Source organism: Ambystoma mexicanum, chromosome 8 (assembly GCF_040938575.1).
Source record: "Ambystoma mexicanum isolate Mex_15411 chromosome 8, UKY_AmexF1_1, whole genome shotgun sequence".
Taxonomy (NCBI): Eukaryota; Metazoa; Chordata; class Amphibia; order Caudata; family Ambystomatidae; genus Ambystoma; species Ambystoma mexicanum.
In genome coordinates, this window is record NC_090929.1 from 522,916,706 (window position 1) to 522,935,356 (window position 18,651).

An 18,651-nucleotide genomic window follows, 5' to 3' on the forward strand; every position below is an offset into this window, starting at 1 on the left:
ACCAAGGGAAAGTCTGCCGAACTCACCTGAGCTTCAAAACTCCAGTGGAAAAGCAAGTCTTCACAGGGAACTGATATATTCATAAATCCACTTTTCTGGGCTTCTCTTACAGTGTTTTGGGATTGTTTTTATATTTTGCAGGCTGTGCTAATGGAGATTTCCAAATATAAGAACATTGGGAATCACAGCTGTTACGCAATGTGGTGAGGAGGTGAGTCCCATGTATTCTGACCGAATTAACCTTCTCGCTGATTCCGGTGCTGATTGGTCAAAGCACGCTGCTTTGCAATCCATGGAAGTCCACTGTGAAGTATTTTGCGTTTGTTTGCAATGCCATTGCCCTGGTCAAGAAGTGAATTACAACACTAAACTATCTGGCTTCAAATACCAAACTTTAGGTTCTTTATGAATTAAAAGTCCTTTTCTGCGATACATCATTCTATAATGAAGCACTTTTACAACCTTCACAGTCTATTTAAAATACTTCCATAATATGCAAATTGGCCGTTGTATGTACCAAGTTATTGGAAGCCTTCCTGCCACATAATATTAATTAGCAGTATGTGTCTAAAACCAAAGTATACATTTCCGGCCCTATCAGAGATAATTTGCACCAGCGGAAGTGCAATTAGCACCAGGGCAAACATTGTCATAGTGAAAAAAGCACATCCATCCAAATCATTTTTGTTCAAGGGCAAATGAATAGGGCTGGGGCAAAAATTGCCCCGTGCATCATCCACCATGCACCTATGCATTCAAAATGTACGTTTTATGCAATAGGGCAAAATTCACCTTAGTCCTAATTGCACATGCACTGGTGCAAAGTGTCTGTAATAGCCTCCGTTGTGCCTAATTCAGAGAAGCGTTTTATTATGGCGCAATCACATTGAAAAATGAGCTGTGAATCAGGCCCTTCAAGATTTAAAACAGATGCTGCCTTTCTCTCTCTTCCCATTTTTCAAGGACATCTATTGACGGGTGCATGAATTTCTTTCTTCCTGATCCCGGGTACCAACTATGTGAGGGTTTATAAGCATTTTCCATTGCCTGAGCAGCCCAGACGATCAATGAACCGATATCATTGGCCGTGGAAATAATATGTGATAATGGCACTGACACGTACTGTATTTATTTTCAAATATTTATTTATTTAATTATTTTATTTTTTGTATTTGTAAAGCTCACTACAGCCCAAGGGCATCGAGGCTTAAAAACATTTTTTTTCGTACAGGCAGTGAGATGCATTATTACCATGTCTGCTTCAATTGTGTGTTAAAAGCTATGCCCTTATTAGCAAGGGGTTATGAACGAGTACATCATAGAGATGCACATGTTCAGATGGCCGATTCCCCTCCCAAGCCCCCCCCACACCCCTCTCCGACCCTTCGAGTGGAAGGGAACATTTCTGCACCTTTCCAATGCTTATGCTGATTCAGAAATGAGAGGTGCTTTGACATGTGCTGGAATAGAAAGACCACTCATATCTATGTATCACTATCAAACAGGCACAAAGGGATGCACAATGAAAGAAAGGGTTATGCCCGACCCATTTGTGTATTTTTTAAAGAGTGACAAAGCATTATGACACTGCCTTGCTTGTACTTCTATCCCTCAAAAAGAAATAGAAATCATTGTTTCTTTTTTTTGCACATTTTTCTGTGTAGGGGCTGTGAAAGAGAAATGTGCTCCCAGTGCACAAATGGGTGTTGAAAGCCTATAAACACTAGTGTTGAGAGCATGCTTATATTTGACAAATCTGGGCAAGGACGCTGGCCCATTCATCATTTGTGCAGGCACACAGCCCCCCAGTCCCTCCAGAAGTGTGGAAGTCGCCTTTCTGAATACAGACACTGAACGTGCAGTTCTTTCTGTGCTTTTCTGCTCGCTTGGTTGTCTATGAATAGGGCTGAATACATTTGCCATTGCTTTGGCAAAGCCTCTCTAGAGTCGATTGGGTCACTTAATAAAAAGAAAGTATCATTTACACCCACTTGTTATGCATGATTTGCATGCGGGTAAAATGAACCCAGGCAATGAAGTTGAGAGTGGGGTCATTTTGGGAGTCAACCTCTTAGGCCTTGCGACCTCTTAAGCATACAATGTGGAAGTGTTGCATGTGTGTGAAAGAGTGGTCGGAGGAACCACTACCACACCTGCGAGGTTAAAGATTATTTTTTTTAGCTTTCACACAATGACTGCGCCACATTTGTTTAGTCCAGTTTCAATTTCTAAATATTATAGTTCACAGAAAGTTGTGAGTACAAATCATAGATCTCCCTGTAAGCCGTCGCGCGGAGACTAAAAACTGCACTTTGCAGGTGGGATTCAAACCCAGTAAATTCAAGGAATCGTATATCATTACCTGTGTTGAACCATCAATATCGAAACCTATGCTATTTCCAAAAAAAAGTACGCCCTGTTTTGAAAAAGGCTTGGGATAAAACGAGACTCGTGTCAACAAAAATACTTTTCCTCGGGAGATCTATGATTTGTACTCAAAACCTTATGTGAACTATAACATTTAGAAATTGAAACTGGACTAAACAAGTGTGGCGCAGTCATTGTGTGAAAGCTACAAATTCATTTAAAATGAACACAGTTCACAAAAACACACAGAATTGAAAATTGCTTTCTTCTCTGCAGGGTAAATTCACAAAGGCCCGAGTACAATCACTTCTTATTCTTTGTTGAATCTGGTGCATTTTGCATGTGTGGAAATGGCACTTTCAGGGGACGGGGGGTGTAAGTGCTGCTTTCATTTTGTTAATCAGCCTCTATACCGCTTTATCATGCCCAAGAATATGTTGGCGTTAATCAGCCTCTATACCGCCTTATCGTGCCCAAGACTATGGGCCTCATTACACGGTAGGCGGTAAGGGTTTACCGGTACCGGTGAGGGCACCGGTACCGGTAAACCCTTACCGCCTTACTACGAGGTCCCTTTGCAGGACCCGACCTTAACGGCTGGTGTAGACCAGCCATTAAAGTTGGGACCCCGCAAAGGGACCTTGGTGCTAATTACGGTACCGCAATTTGCGGTACCGTAATTAGCCCCTTCCCCATTCCCATTGAGTCCTATGGGGCAAAAATGGGAATGGGGAAAGGCCATGGAGAAAGGGGGAATTACCGCCCCGCCAACTGTGGAATAGGGTGGTAATTCCCCTTTTCTCCATGGTGGTACCGGTATGGTACCAGCGCCAACCATGGTGCTAATAGCACCATGGTTTACCGCCTACCGTGTAATGAGGCCCTATGTTGCCGTTAATCAGCCTCTTTACTGCTTTATTGTGCCCAAGTCTATGTTGCTGTTAATCAGCCTCTATACTGCTTTATTGTGCCCAAGACTATGTTGCCTTTCCTTGATCTCCTTGCTGTAACCCACACTACAGCCACACTATATTTACAGAACTAAGGGCCTCATTACAACCCAGGCGGTAAGTTCCCTACTTTACCACCATGGTGTAAACTCCGTTTACACCATGGTGGATGGTGGATTTACCGCTCCATTCCAAGGTGAGTGGGGCGGTAAATCCCCATTCCCCATTTACCCTTCCCCATTTTTGCCCCATAGGGCATAATGGGAGTGGGGAAGGCGCTAATTACGGCACCGTAAATTACGGTGCCGTAATAAGCACCAAGGCGGGTTAGTGCCTTGCATTTTAACGCCTGCTAAAAGCAGGCGTTAAAATGGTAATCAGGCGTTAAGGGTTAACGGCGCGAACGGCGCCGTTAAACCCTAAACGCCTGGGTTGTAATGAGGCCCTAACACTGCCCAAATCCTGTGATAGTGTCCAATGGAGCACTTTTTCTTCACTTTTTTTTCATCAGCATGTTTTAAGCATCGCATAATATTGATGCTGCTTGGTAAACGTCTCCCACACACCAATCACAATTGCATTTAATTTATAGACTGCATACAGGCCTCATCAGGAGTTGGGCGTTCCGTCCAATCCCGAGTGGGGGGAAAACTCAGAGCATTCACCACCAGCTCTAATTAGTACCCCAGTAATTCTGGCGAAAATGCCCCATTGAGTCCCATGGACTCAAAGAAAATGGGAATTTACTGTGGTACCGCAACTTGTGATCCAGCGCTAATAAGTCTCTTTGTACTGCCAACAAACACCCTGATTCGCAGAGCACTGCAAAGTGTATTTTTGCAGCGCAAAAGTACTCATTGTACCGTGAGTTAAGCCTATTTAGCGTGATGCAAAGAGTACTCTGGCAGAGCAAAGTGACTTTGCCCTGCAAATATACACTTTGCGCTGCTCTGTGAATCAGGGTGTTTGTTGGCAGTGCAAAGTCACTTTGTACTGCGCAAAAAATTCCATGAAACAGGCCCTTAATAATATTATAAGGGTTTTTTGCATCTAATGTTTACCCCCCCCTATAATTATGATCGTATGATATGATAAGTCATTTATAACGGACCTGTACCCAAGTGTTTCTAGGCGTGACAAGACAAGGAAGGGAAGACAGCTAGGGCTGATTCATGGAATTTTGTGCCAAAAAACGGGGATTTGTGTGCCATTCTGCCCGCAAATCCCTGTTTAACAAATAGGGATTTGCGGGCAGAATGGCGCACAAATACACGTTTTTCGCTGCACAAATTCCATGAATCAGCCCCAAAGAGGACAAAACAACGATCGTATTAGTCCTTGTGTCATTTACATCGTGCAAGTGGTGATTGCTCAACATTAACTTCTCTGCTTCTTGAAGGGTGTGATCTTCCTCATGGAAACCTGTGCTGCATCTTGTGTCCCAAAGTCAAGGTTATTGAACATCAAGAAGCAATAATTAGGAGCTATAGCAGAGGGAGAGCCTGTGCTAGTGCTATATTGTCTGTGAGATGGTCCAACCAATCCATGCCTCATTGCTAAGGGTGGTCTTCAGTTTGGCTAGGATGTATGTGCTGCTGATACAAGAAGGACAGTTTCCTCGGTGCGAACACGTACTGCATGTTCTGAGTGATCTAAACCTTTGTGCACGTCCCTCAGTTGCATCAGAATGAGGCTCACACGATTTCTGGAAATTGAGCGGAAATACATACAAAACACTTAAGTGAAAAGAAACTCCTCTTATACAAGAATTGATACAATTGAAATGGATCTAGTGGCAGGAATAGGAGGCCCCTTAGGCTATTTGATTGCAGGTAGTATAACATACTAGTAGATGGAAGGCACCACTGACTTCCTCTCCGCCAATGAGAAGGCAGAGAATGTCATCCATAACTACTGTAATTGACTCCATTCCAGATATTCTGACTTCATAAACTGCTAAGGGAACAACAGGAAGCCTTTGTCTGCATTCATGAAACAACAAGCTTTCCATCTACAAGACACTACAACTAATTTAACACAACAAAGTGAAAGCTAAAACTTGGAGCAATGCTTTCACTTGTGTGAAGAAAGAAATATCACATTAAAATTGTGCCTAAAGCAAGCTCATGCTGAAACCACATTTCATTCACTGACAGGTTTTGTGTATTTTACTCATTATTAAACTAACGTGTTTTATTTCACTCCCTCAACTCCACATTTTGTTTTACTGTTAGCACTGTGGCAATAAGACTCAAGGCGGCGGGCCAATACTGCCCCAGGTTATGCCCCTAGGGCCGTAGTTAAAGCCTTAACGAAGCCCCGGGGGCATTACCATGGGTGGTATTGGCCCGCCGCCGAGGGTCTTATAGCCATTAATACCCCGGCCCATTAGACCGGGGTACTAATGGCATTTTTTCTGTTTTGAAACTCTGCCGCATTTCCAAACAGAAAGAAAAGTGAAAAAAATGTCCGCCGGGAAAGGGAAAAAGTAGTCCGTTTCCCCTTTCCAGGCGGCCATCGGGAGTGGACGTGCTGGGAACAGAAGTGTTTCCAGTGCATTCGCTCCCAAGAAAAGAAGAAAAAAGAAGGTAAGTGGGGTTGGGAGTGCAGGGAGGAGATAGTTTGCGGGATAGGGGGTGGAGGAAAAACACAACTTACCTGAGTCCCTGGCAGGGGACAATGGCAGCCTCCAGCCATTGGGAGGCTCGGAGCGGGGATTGCCCCATTTCGAGCCTCCTCATTGGCTAAGGGGCTGCCAAGCCCCTCACCGGGAACAGTGTACCCGGCACACGCGTACCGGGTACTAATGTGTGGTAATAGACCTGTGGACCTCAGGAGAGGACATTATCACTTAAGAATGATTTGGGCCTAATTTAGGAGCAGGTCATTATTAGAGCTTTATAGACCGAGGGTGGGATTATCAAGAATGATCCATTCCTTGGTCTATAAGGCTGTAATAAAAATCAGAATCTTATTGAGAAAACATATAGTCCAAACAGTCTCCAATGTGAATAGGATCTTCGGGAGCCTCTGGTCCCTTACGTCGTTAAGTGTGCAAAGTGATATCATTTTATGTGTCTAATCGTAATACATATATTTTGAAAATCAGAGGATCTTTGTATTAAGTAGCTTCAGACAGTGTTCACCGACATAATAATGACATGCAAAAGCTAGGTTCTTCTTAAGCAAGTGAAGATTCATCTGAGTTTATACAAGCGGGGTCAATTCTTGCATTAGGAGCACAATCTGGTGATGAACTACCTCAAGGGGGCTGATGAAAGTAGTGCGGAGAAGTCACACATTTTATGGGTCATATGTATACTGAAAACGTCCTTCCTTTTCACCAGAACTTCCAATTAATAGTGAAAACCCTAGAATTTCTTGCATATCGTCATTGAAATTAAAGATACCGTATTCTGGGAAGTCTTAAATTGCCCACATTTGTTGGTCCGTGAAAAACGATCTCGTACATAGTGCCCTTGAAACAACTGTTCCCAAAGGATACCTAAATCAAATGATCACTAATCAATTGCAAGAGGTATTGCTTTTATAGATACTTGACTTCCAAATAAAGCTATTTATTGATTCAGATGATTTCGATAAGTCAATTTCCAAGAACATATTAATGACAGACCATGTGGTTGGACAACTCTGATGAAAGGATGTTATTGAATAGCCAAGATAAAGTGAATGCAAAAGCCTTGATGCTGGATCCCATACCACACATCTCTCTTGAGTGGCATCTATCAGGCTGTCATTGCAGATTCCAAGGAACCTCTTGAGTGAGATTTGGGAGGTATTCATTGCACTTACTCATACACTTTGTGTCACCCATGACTTCACCTCTAGCCCTGTCCCATTTCTCGAGCCACTCCCTAGGCTCTGCAGCCACCGTGGAGATAGAATGGCAGAGGGCCTTTTTTATCGTTTATAATCTCTGGTTGAGGGTGGTTAGCAGTAGCATTGTATGTGTACTGTTTTACCTTTGGTAATATTCCAATGTGGAGCGGCCACTGGCCAATCACCAACCATAGCAATTAACTCGAGGAGTGGTAAGGAATCCCTCTGCTCTATTAAGCCTGAAAGGGAAGCAAATAAACAGTGTTTAAGGTTCAGACATGTTCAATCAATGCCCGTATACTGTTACAAGGGAAATAGCCCAGCCTCCCTGGTGTGAATATACATTTCTCAACTAGGAAGCCATTCTTCAATGGTGACCCACAGGCGTCAAACATGTTGAATTGAGCTGCCATTTACCAAAATGTAGTCAACACACAGGTACACTCATTGTGAATGTGTCATTTACACACGAGAAAAATAAGGAAATAAAAGTAAACATTACTCAAATTTCCCTCAGCCGTTCTGCATCTGCCCTACAGGGCGGCACAGTGCCAATTCACAGGGCCTGATTCACAGAAGTGTTTTATAATGGCGCAATTCCATAGAAAAATGTTCTGTGAATCAGGCCCACAGAATCTTAGGAATAAGATGTGGCATCCCCGAGTGCTCCATTCTTTCGCCTTGGCTCTTTAACATCTACCTTACTATGCTGGCGCGCCTCATTTCCTCCTTCTCCCCCAACTTCCAGTGCTATGCTGACTCCATCCTCATAAAAGGGCTCCATGACACCCTTGGTATCTCCGAGCGGGCACTGGACTGGCTGACCTCTGTCCTAACTGACCGCTCGTCCAAAGTCATACTGGGCACATTCTCTTCCTCTACCTCCTTCTGCCCCTGTGGCATCCCTCATGGCTCCATTCTTTCACCTTGGCTCTTTAACATCTACCTTATTCTGCTGGCACACCTCATTTCCTCCTTCTCCCCCAACCTCCAGTGCTTTGCTGATGACACACAACTCTTCTTCAAACTTCCTGCAGATGCCCTTGCGCCCTGACTGCCTCTCTGCCATCCATGCCTGGTGTACTTCTAATGATCTCTGCCTCAATGCCAGCAAAACAGAGATTCTTCCTATTGGGACACCGGCACCCGACTTCATCCCTTCACTCTGGCCTTGGTCCATGGGCTCTCCCCCTGCTCCCTTCTTGCAACCCAGAAACCTCAGAGTCATCTTCGACTCCTCTCTTTCCTTCCTCCCTTACATTCAGGACATTGCCAAGAAGTCCCACTTTCAGCTTTTCCCTCTGAAAGGAATTCTACTGTTATCACCTTCTTCTAGAGACTCAATGTTACCAGGGCTCTTGTTCTCTCCAGGCTAGACTATTGCAATAGCCTCCTCCTTAATCTACCTTTGTCCTCTCCGTGACCCCTCCAGCTAACCTAGAATGGGGCAGCAAGTCTTATCCTTGGCCTCAAACTCTGCATCTCTGCTGCCCTACAAATTCTTCACTGGCTCCCGGTCGCAGCACAGATTAAATTCAAATCCCTCTACATCATCCACAAGGCTGTCTGAGGCTGGGGACCACTCTATCTGCAACCTTTTCTGACTATATAGTCCCCCCTCTAGACACCTACGCTTCTCTGGCACCATTCCTTGTTTGTAAAGTGGTTTGCTAAACAGAGGGCAGGTGGTCGATCGCTTTCCTCAGTTGGCTCCCTTCTCTGGAACAGCCTCCCCCTCCCTCTTTGTCTTGAGCAGGACATCCTTAAATTACAGAATAACCTCAAGACCTTCCTCTTTACCTCTTTGTTCCCTTCCTCTCTCCCCTGCTAGTTGCACAGTAGCTTGATTGGTGTGCAGGGTCCTTATGCATCATCGGCGCACTGACCGCCCACATCCTATCATCCCAGCTGCTGTCTATCCTCTGTACTTGCCTCAGCTTACCCTCCACTACTGGAGATTGCACTTACCTTTCTTCATAGCACTTCACCTGCTGCTCTCCATAAGCACCACAGCACCTATCACATACCCTTCTCCCCTCTGCAATTGCACATTCTGAACACTCACAAGGCATGGTAGGTTTGTCTTCCCCTCCCCATTGTCTCTTCTTATTTTGTTGTATTTCATTATTTAACATTGTTGTAATGATATTGTCTATCATCCCCTGTCCACCCCCTGTTGCCCTGTGGGTGCTTTGAAACAGTTGCTTCTTCCTGTATAAGCGCCTAACAAGTGAATAATAAATAAATAAATAAATATAGGAGCAATTTTCATTTCTGTTGCCTGTGCCGAATTGGATGCTCGGTATTCTGTACATATCCTGTCTACTAACCCAAACACACTTGGCTCCACGGAATGTCAGCAGCCAAGCTGACGAAGATTGTGTCCACTTACTTTCATTCATGCAGGATTTGTAAAGGGTTTTTGCTTTCTTGAAGGCCTCCCTGTCCTCATGTTCTGGCATCTCAAGGACACCTAAGGACAAAGCACAAACAACAAACGAAAACAAATAAGAATGAAAGGTGCATTGTTTGAAGCCAGGACGAGGCAGGTCTATCCATCAACATACAAGTGGCGTGCTCTATGATAACGAATGACAAAAGATAGAGAAAGAAAGTAATGTGTACAAAAGAACAGAGCTAGAAACCATATACATTCTGTGTGTTAAGAGTATGGAGAAGAATAGGCAGACCGGGTGGACTTGGCTACTCCTATTTTAAATCACATTGTATTGTTCTCTTTACCTATGATACTCAAGTGTGCAAGAATTTTTATAGGCAAGTAGTGATGATTAATCAATTCCTGTTTATTTTTGTGATGTTAGAGCCTTTGTGGATGACACATGTTTCGGCAGAGCTGCCTTTATCGAATCCAGGCTATATAGATAGCTCATAAGTCACTGCATAATGCATAAAGGTGCTGAAGTTCACAGGGATGAATCCCTCCTGATACAAAGAAGTCCTCCGTATGTACGAGTACTATCTATATAGCCTGGATTCGATAAAGGCAGCTCTGCCGAAACTACTTGCCATTCCATTATTTTTCGGCGCACTATCAAGGGATAGCTCAACACAACCATTATATATTGTCACAAACGGAGTGGAGGGACTCTAAGTCTCCGTAGTAGCTAAACCTGGTGCGACGCAAGATCTTTAACATCACCTCAACTCTCATGGACAAACCCTTTTAATTTAACGGGGCGCGTAGGTACTGCAGCAGGTGTCATCACAAACAGTCCCTCACCAAGAATGCAAGAATTTTTATAGAATGCTCCAAGAAAATGTTAGCATGTAATTTACATAAAATATTTTCGAAGTGGTTGACAGAATAATGAATTCTACGGCAAATTGTTTTTTTTTCTCAAAGTTGTGAGTTCAGGATATTTTTATTAACATGTTATACATAATGCTCCTGTAGTAGAAGTGTTTTTTCTCTGGTGGGTGGCATGTGGGAGGGATTTCTTTATTAACAATGCGCATGCTACCTTTGAGAATGGGTGTAATGTGCACTATGAGCCAATGAGAATGGGGCTCTTTACCGCTAAGGTGGGGACATTTTCACAGTCTGGTGGATCGGTGGGCGCTCCACCCCAACACAGAATTTCATTAATTCACCGCAATTTCCATCAGAGAAGGGCAGAGAACCACGCTCGGTGGTGACTGGTTGGAATGCCACCAATCTAAATGGTCAATGCATTCTGTCCACTAGGAGCCTTACTGCTGGAAATTAGCAGCTGCACAAATGCATTTTGGAATGCTCTTCCAGCATTTGCACATTCACAATTCTATTAGCCCCAGCATTGCACTTGCGCAAATGTAACTATGAGTATGGTGTTTGGTGTATGCGCAACATGTATCTGCTAGGGTGACCAGACGTCGCGGTTTTCCAGGGACAGTACGTGGAAATCATACTCCGTCCTGGGGTTCTGTGAGTTTTTTTTATTTTAGAAACCCCGTCCGGGGTTCGCATGGTTGGGCGGCTATGGTAATTAAAATAGTAGTTATATTTTGGCAACGTTCAGAATGTTGGAGCCAGAGCACTGGCTCAAACTGCCAACATTTCAGGTACAAGTCACAACACGTACTGACTGTGCCACAGACACTGGCTTGGAAATTAGTGCACAGCAAGCCATGTAATATCAATTAGAGCAAACGCCTGTTTTGAATTAACGTGTCAAGATTCACAGACAAAACTGCACAAATGAGATCATATACATTTTATAGAAAGGAGAAGTGCTGGAAATATGACTGGCTGGTGGTTGTGGATGCGTGTTGAGGGAGGGGCGATAATTGGTGGGCTGCGATGGGGTAGTCCCTCTTTTATTGTTGGCCATCCCGGTTTTTAGTTTTGGAAATCTGGTCACCCTAGTATGAGCGCGATTCCAAACTTTCAGTAATGAGATCTCTGATTGACTGGAATGCCAGGCCTTCTGACCAACCACAGAATGAAGATTTTATCCTGGCCTTCTCATTGGCTGACATATCTTCATGCCTTTAGTGAGCAAAATATTTGGTTTCTCAAATTAAGCAAAACTCACATTTTGCACAGTGGGCGAAAGGACAGAGATGGCAAAATGTTGCTACCCAATATGCCTGTTCAAACCTTGACGCCGGAACCAATTGTGACTGAACCCTAGACCCAAACCTCTGCATTGCCATATATGGGGGAGTTGCTGACATAAATACTAAATATGTGCACAGTTAGGCTATTTTATTAAACATTTATACTGCACCCATCGCCACCATAGTGGTCTTATAGTGCCTACACATTGTTCAATAAATTACAAGATTGTGATCCTGCCTCTGTGCCACCGCGCCATAGTCTGAGGGTAAGAAAAGATCGGAAATGAGGAAGGGAGGTGATTGGAAAGAAGGATTTGTCCTCCAGGTTTCTTCCTCCTGTACAAATCTGAAGGACACTCACACACTAATCCCACTAATTTAATTGGAGTCCACTAATGGAAATGCATCGGCTGCCTTCTTTGACCTTCTCTAGCCTCTCCAAGAGGATGAAGCCCACACTGGGTTATGTTTGACTAACAATAGACCAACACGATTCTAGAAGAGGCATAAGGATTGAGGGTAGCTCTCAATCAATGACTGCCGCATGGCCTCACCTTTCAGGATAATCTCAAGCTCATCCCGTAGTATGTCAAAGATGCTGTACCGAGAGCTGGTTTCCGGGATGACATGTCTGTTAAGCCAGCCCCCGCAGGCATACTGGTAAAACTCTTTGCAGGGTTCTGCTGTGGGGTCCATGTTCTGGATTATTCTGGAAGCTAAACGTGCCAAGAGAAGACATATCACAGATGAACAAGCAATCAAAGAAATGCACAAAGTGGACAAGAGTGATCAGTTTGCTGGGCAATGGCTTAAATGGGCTGGAACTCACATGCTCTCAGTACCGGCACTTCTTAGTTTGCCTGCTTTTGAGCATCAGAGTTTATGCTCATCCCTTCACAATACAAGTAATCACAAGTAAGAGGCATTTGGAGCTGGGTGCACTCTGCTTAGCATCATAGTCCTTCTGTTGTAACTTACCCTTCTCTCACACTCATTCTTTCTCACTCTATATCACTTCCTCTCTATCTCTCTCTCTGTTTCCCTCTCTCTCTCTCTCTCTCTCTCTCTCTCTCTCTCTCTCTCTCTCTCTCTCTTTCCTTCGATTTCTCTGTCTCTGTCTCTCTCTGACACACACATGGTCTTTTCATCTCTCCCACTCTTGCCATCTGTCCTAATTTTTCCCTCACTCTCCTACTCCTTTCTCATCTCCCTGAAGTTTGTCTCTGGAAATTGCCCATTGTGCAATTTCTCTCTTCTTCCTCTCCCACAGCATGTATTTTTCTCAACTCTCATGTGTTTGATCTCTGTCCTTTAGTTCTCTACTTCCATTCCCACTCTGCCTGAAAAAGAACCCTTTCCTCCTCGCTCTTACCCCTTTTCCAACTCTGCTACTCTCTGAGTGGGTCTTCTTTTCCCTATTGTCTATATCTCCCTGTCTCTGTCTTGCTACTGATTTCTCCTATACAACAATCTCTTTCACTCTTTTCTGTTATCTGTCCATTCTCTCTTTTTCATTTATCTCATGTTACTATGCCATTCTCTTTATTCCGTTTGCTTAGTGCAGCCTCTCTTCCTTTTTTGTTTTTCTTTGTCCTTTATCCCTTCTTTCTATTTGATAATTTTCCCTTTTCATTTTCTATCGTCCCATTTTCTTTTCTCTCCCTCGTTTTCTTTCATCTCTCATTTCTTTCTCTTTGCCTCTTTTTCTTTTTCTTCTCTGCTCATTGGAGGCAGCTGGAGCAGACGGGTCACCTGTATCTGGTCGGGAGACTCTACATGATGTTCATGACTAGAATGAGACACTGTCATTGCGTTGGTGCTACTGTGCTTTAATGGGAGAGGGAGGTAGACATGTCTGACACAGGCAGCAGTATCTAATGGGGTGATTACTAATAAGTCTGATTGTGCCTGATGAAGACTGTATCCGGAAATACTGGCAATTGGGAATGATGTTTATTGAGATGTAATTTTCCTAATGATATCTGGACCAGTTCCAAAAAGGACACATTGTTATTTGCATTACTGACACCCCACATTAAAATACATTTCATAGTGTGTTTATTAACCATGATTGAAAAAATCCTGTTCAATGTCTTGCTTACTTGGAAGTATGCCTTCTATCTTTGCCACATTTTATCGATTTATTTTCGGTGCGACAGTCTACATAGAAGTAATTGAGGGATTTTCATCTTTTGTGCTTTTTTAGGTACACATTTTGAACCAAGGTTATACGATACTGGCACGGCTAGTTTGAGGCCTGTTCAATTGGAAATGTTCGTGTTTTTTCCAGTTTACCAAGAAATCAAACTGTACTCCTAGGCACCAATAATGTGCTACCTTCATTGTTTTCATACTAACAAAGCAGGCATGTTACAGTTCCGCTGTTCTTCAGGTTAAGGAGATATCTCATCTGTAAATAATTCTAATTACAGTAATTTGAAAATACAGTCAGTGAATGTTGGAGGTCTCAGATCAGGCAAAATAGTATCGTTAGAATAAATCAGCGCGTGCATGTGGGCTTTGGACAGCTTTGATGGAAATTATTTTACCCTTTGTTATACATCAAGTAGATCCAAGATGTAAAGCGAGTAAATCAAAGGAAGCAACATACAAAATTTCCTGGAACAGTTTTTGGTCTGAATCTTCTGTGGCAGGTAACCAGATATGTCCTGCTGAACTCTGACACATGTATGAGTATTAATGCACTTAAACCCAGTAGCACATATTGAGGAATACCTCAACCTCATAACTTCTTTCAGAATGTCTTTCTGTAGACAAGATCAAAGGCAGCAGTCAAGTTAATAAATGCACAGAAAAAGGTGGGTCTGGGGTTGCATTAGATAGCTTTAAAGCAATGCCTCAAGAGCCAGACAACTAGCTGTTGTGGATTGTAACTTTTCCTCACAAATATGATTTGTTTTACTGGGACGCTATTTAACCCTCACACCTTTCCCAAAGAGCCTGAAGTGTATGATGAGCAAATATCTTACCTATGGATTCTACGGGCCTGAGTCAAAAACATGTTTTAACATGGGAAAGTCCCATTGAAAACATGTGTGTAAATCAGGCCCTAAAAGTGTTAGCATTTAAAGGTTTGATGTGCTATCAAAGTCACTTTTTTAAATACTTGGACAACAATGCTCTCCTCCAGATGCTAAGTTTATGCGTTTCTTGGATGCATGGTTTGTACAATAGTTGTAGATCAGTTAACTATAAGACTGGATTTTCTTGAATATTAATGTTGGAATTCCATAAAGACCTTGTGTTCATGTCAGATTAGTGATAATGATCAAACATTTGATGGCTACTTCCATGGGGATAGGAGTCATGTTCTCTTCACACTGATGCTGGTGTGGGAACTTGTTGAATTTTGTTCATGAGTCTTGTGAATATTTTCCATTGTTCTTCCATCGCTGGGTTTGCTGCTAAGGGTTTTGCTCATCCATTGTTCTTTGAGATGCATTTCTAAAAAGCTCTAGAATCACTACAATGTGGTATTTCTAAATAATTACTGCCATTTCGGTTTATTCTTGGTTTCCTTTTACTAATTAATTTTAAAAAAATATTGTACTAGCAAAATGTGCCTGTTTTCTGAATGGGTTATCTGGACAGAGATGACAACACTCTCATAAATTGTTGAAAATCAACGATCCTGTAGGTCTCTGTTCCAATTCGCTTATCGCTTGATGTGCTTTGTACTGTGAAGTAAATTGCAGTGAGAATGGGCGCGTGTGCCTCGCTGACATACCCGAGAGTAGACGTTGGATGGAGGCGAGGGTTGGTGTGCTGTTGCATACTGGGACCTACTGTGCTCTCTCCCCACCTGTTGCCTCACCGTGTGGTGCAGTTTGTTGCTGTGCATTGCAGGGCAACTTTCCTAGAAACCATGCATTCTAAGGATGAGGACCAGTCCTCCTATGACCACATTGATGCTTTGCCGATTTCAGGCAACCGTCTCATGTGTGAAGGTGCTGAAATCTGGATAAAGAGGTGGGGTGTCCAAATGTCATATAGTCAGTAATGTCCGGAGGGTCTTAACAGGTAACTATGAAAGCTTTGGTGCAGATTGGTGAAACAGTGTGGAATTGTATGAGGAACAACGCTTCGCCATCCCACAAACCCACAAACGTTGACTTTTACTGAAATCCAGGGAAAGGGGTGGGGTGTCCAAATGTCATGTAGCCTGTGAGGGCCCTAACAGGTAACTATGACAAATTTGGTGCAGATTGGTGAAACAGTGCAGAATTGTATAAGGAACAGCGCTTTGCCAAGCCTCAAACCCAGCCACAAACCCACAAATGTTCAATTTTATAAATATAGATTTTTGCAATGTTCCAGCTCAGCCATCTCAGTTTGATGTTGCAACCTATAAACTGGTTTTATAATCCATTTAAGTTTTTGTCCTTTCAGCTTTAACTTATTTGTCGTACCAATATTGTTTTGGCTATTCATCTGCATTTGAATAATTTTTTTAATTAGAACTTGTATGCAACTCCCCAATTGTACTACTTATTTCCTGTACCATCATTTCAAACCTCTAGATTTCATACGCTATTTCAGTTCGCTTAAGTACTCTAGAAATTCGCTTGGACACATTATTTTATCTCCATTCATTAATTGCAATGTGGCTGATGAATGTATCAATCTGCAGGAAAGATAACTTTACATAAGCAAGGTTTGTAGTCACTGCTAGCCTCAGGGATAACTTCTAAAGATGTACACCTCTAGAATATTTTCTGTTAACCAACCAGCACTCTATGAATGACTGGCATTTGTTTCCAGAATAAGTCGCCTTTACGGGACAATTGAAACTAATCCCCCCATTAAGGCATCAAAGATGACATTTATATAACATTACATGGCATGAGTAAACTGGCCGCATGAAAAGCCAGGCAGAGAATGCGCTACAAAGAGGGAATATATGAATGCCAAGCCAGAACAGCCAGAAAGAGCCAAAAACGGGAGCATGCAGCCCTCAAAAACACAGACATGGAAGATAAGGAAAGTGGCGTGTGTTGCCTGAATCTTTGAGGGAGGCCAGTATGATATGATATGACATGATATTATATGGCATTTGTAACGCGCCTATACACAAGTGTTTCAAGGCGTGACGGGGCAGGGGAGGGGAACAAGGGGAGACAGACAACGATCCTACTAGGCCAAGTTTCATTCAGATTGCGCAAGTGCATGGGTAGAGGGGAAGGAAAAAGTGCAAGTGCGAAAGGGAGAGGGGAAAGTGCAGTACAGGGTTAGTAAATACAAGATAAATAATAAGGGCCAGCTGGTGGCAAGTGCAAGATAAGTGCAGACAAGTGCTGGGAAGGGGGGGGCTGTAGGGATACAGAGACAGTCCCGTAGTGCAGGGGTTGTTGCCAGGGAGACAGTGCAGGGGAGATAGGCTGGGCTACGGACCGAGATTGGTGAGTGGCCCAGTTGCAGATTCAGTGCAGTTTCAGTGATTAGCAGGGGAGAGGGTGAGAGAAAGCAGAAGCAAGTGAGTGTTCGGAGAAGGGAACGTTGACAGGTGCAGGGAAGAGTGTTCTGGATGGAACCCACCAAATCCCCCCAAAAATTCAAAAAAGGTCAGATGGGAAAGGGGTATGGAAGGCAAAAAAGAAAAAGTGTCATGACCCATAGAACTTGCCCCTTCTGGACTTCCTGGTCCTTATCGCGCCGGGGCTTGTATTCTTTGTTGCTCCCAACATGGCCGCAACAAGCGACTTGCCTCGCACCAGCTTTCACGTCGCACACGGTACACTCTATAAATTGGTCAGGCCCGCGCGGCCCCGCGCATCTCAACACTATCATTAGGTAGTGACTTGACGTGTGTGTGCTGTTCGGCGAATCCTCTATTCCTTGTTCCTGGTTCCTTCTTCCTTCCTTTCACCCTTCCCTTTAATTTGCTCCTGGAATCCTGATTCCTAGCAACCGCTACCTTTTTTCTGGACATCATGGAACAGCGGCCTTCCCGGAACTCTGAACGCGCTCTGCAGCCGGACGAGACTCGAGCGAGCCTATACAAGACCCGATCTGTCCACAAGAGGAATCCTCCCGCGGAACAGAGCAAGAAGCGATATCAGGTGAGACGGGGGAGATTTACGACAGTTTGAGACGCCAAACGACCAACACTGATACTGCTATGGAGAAAGCAGTCCAGGACCTTATGCGTGGCATGCAAGAGCTCACAACTGAAGTACAGAATTTAAAGGCTGAGAATGCTGCGTTAAGGCAGCTTTTTTTGTCTCGCGAACCCGCTAACAAGGACAGTGTGTTAATGGGTGGAGTGGTAGACAAATATGATGGATCGGTAAAATCCTTACGTGGATTCCTGGATTCCTGCTTGGTGCATTTTACTTTTAAGCCCTATTATTTTTCAACTTCTAGGGCTAAGGTGGGCTTCATAATCTCGCACCTCACAGGCAACGCGTTGACCTGGGCCACTCCCTTAGTCAACTCAGGGGATGCCCTCCTGGATGATTATGATGGATTCATTCAGGCACTCAAGACTATGTTCGACCGCCCAGAACAGGTTTTTAGTGCTCAGGAACGCTTACTTGATTTCCGACAAGGTACTCAGGATATGGTAACGTACGTTACTAGATTCAAACAACTGGCCAAGGAAGCAGATTGGTCCTCAGAAACAAGTTTCACTCTATTTCGCAGGGGTCTAAACGAGGACAATAAGGATGAATTAGCCCGTGTGGCTCATCCAAGTTCATTCCAGACTCTTATGGATCTAGCCATGCAACTAGACTTCCGAATCCAGGAAAGAAAGGCTGAAAGAAGAAAGACCAAGACACCCTTTCAAAAGAATTCCCTGGAGACCTCTGTTAAAACCGATTCTGCCCCAACCCCTGACATAGATCCAGAACCCATGCAAATCGGAGCCTTCCGTGGGCCTACTTCCCCTAAAGAAAGGATGAGAAGGATCCAC

The 18,651-nt window shown here is 43.7% G+C and overlaps 1 protein-coding gene across 3 annotated transcripts in view; it reads right to left on the bottom strand.

Moving 5' to 3' along the window:
- MMEL1 (membrane metalloendopeptidase like 1) overlaps nt 1–18,651 on the bottom strand; it is a 1,408,056-nt gene that overhangs the window by 406,396 nt on the left and 983,009 nt on the right. For all 3 annotated transcript variants that reach the window (XM_069610215.1, XM_069610216.1, XM_069610217.1), the window contains exons 4-6: nt 12,272–12,433; nt 9,550–9,630; nt 7,301–7,396 (exon numbers count right to left, since the gene is read on the bottom strand). In XM_069610215.1, coding sequence (XP_069466316.1) covers nt 7,301–7,396; nt 9,550–9,630; nt 12,272–12,433 — 339 coding nt within the window. The remainder of the gene's footprint in view (nt 1–7,300; nt 7,397–9,549; nt 9,631–12,271; nt 12,434–18,651) is intronic.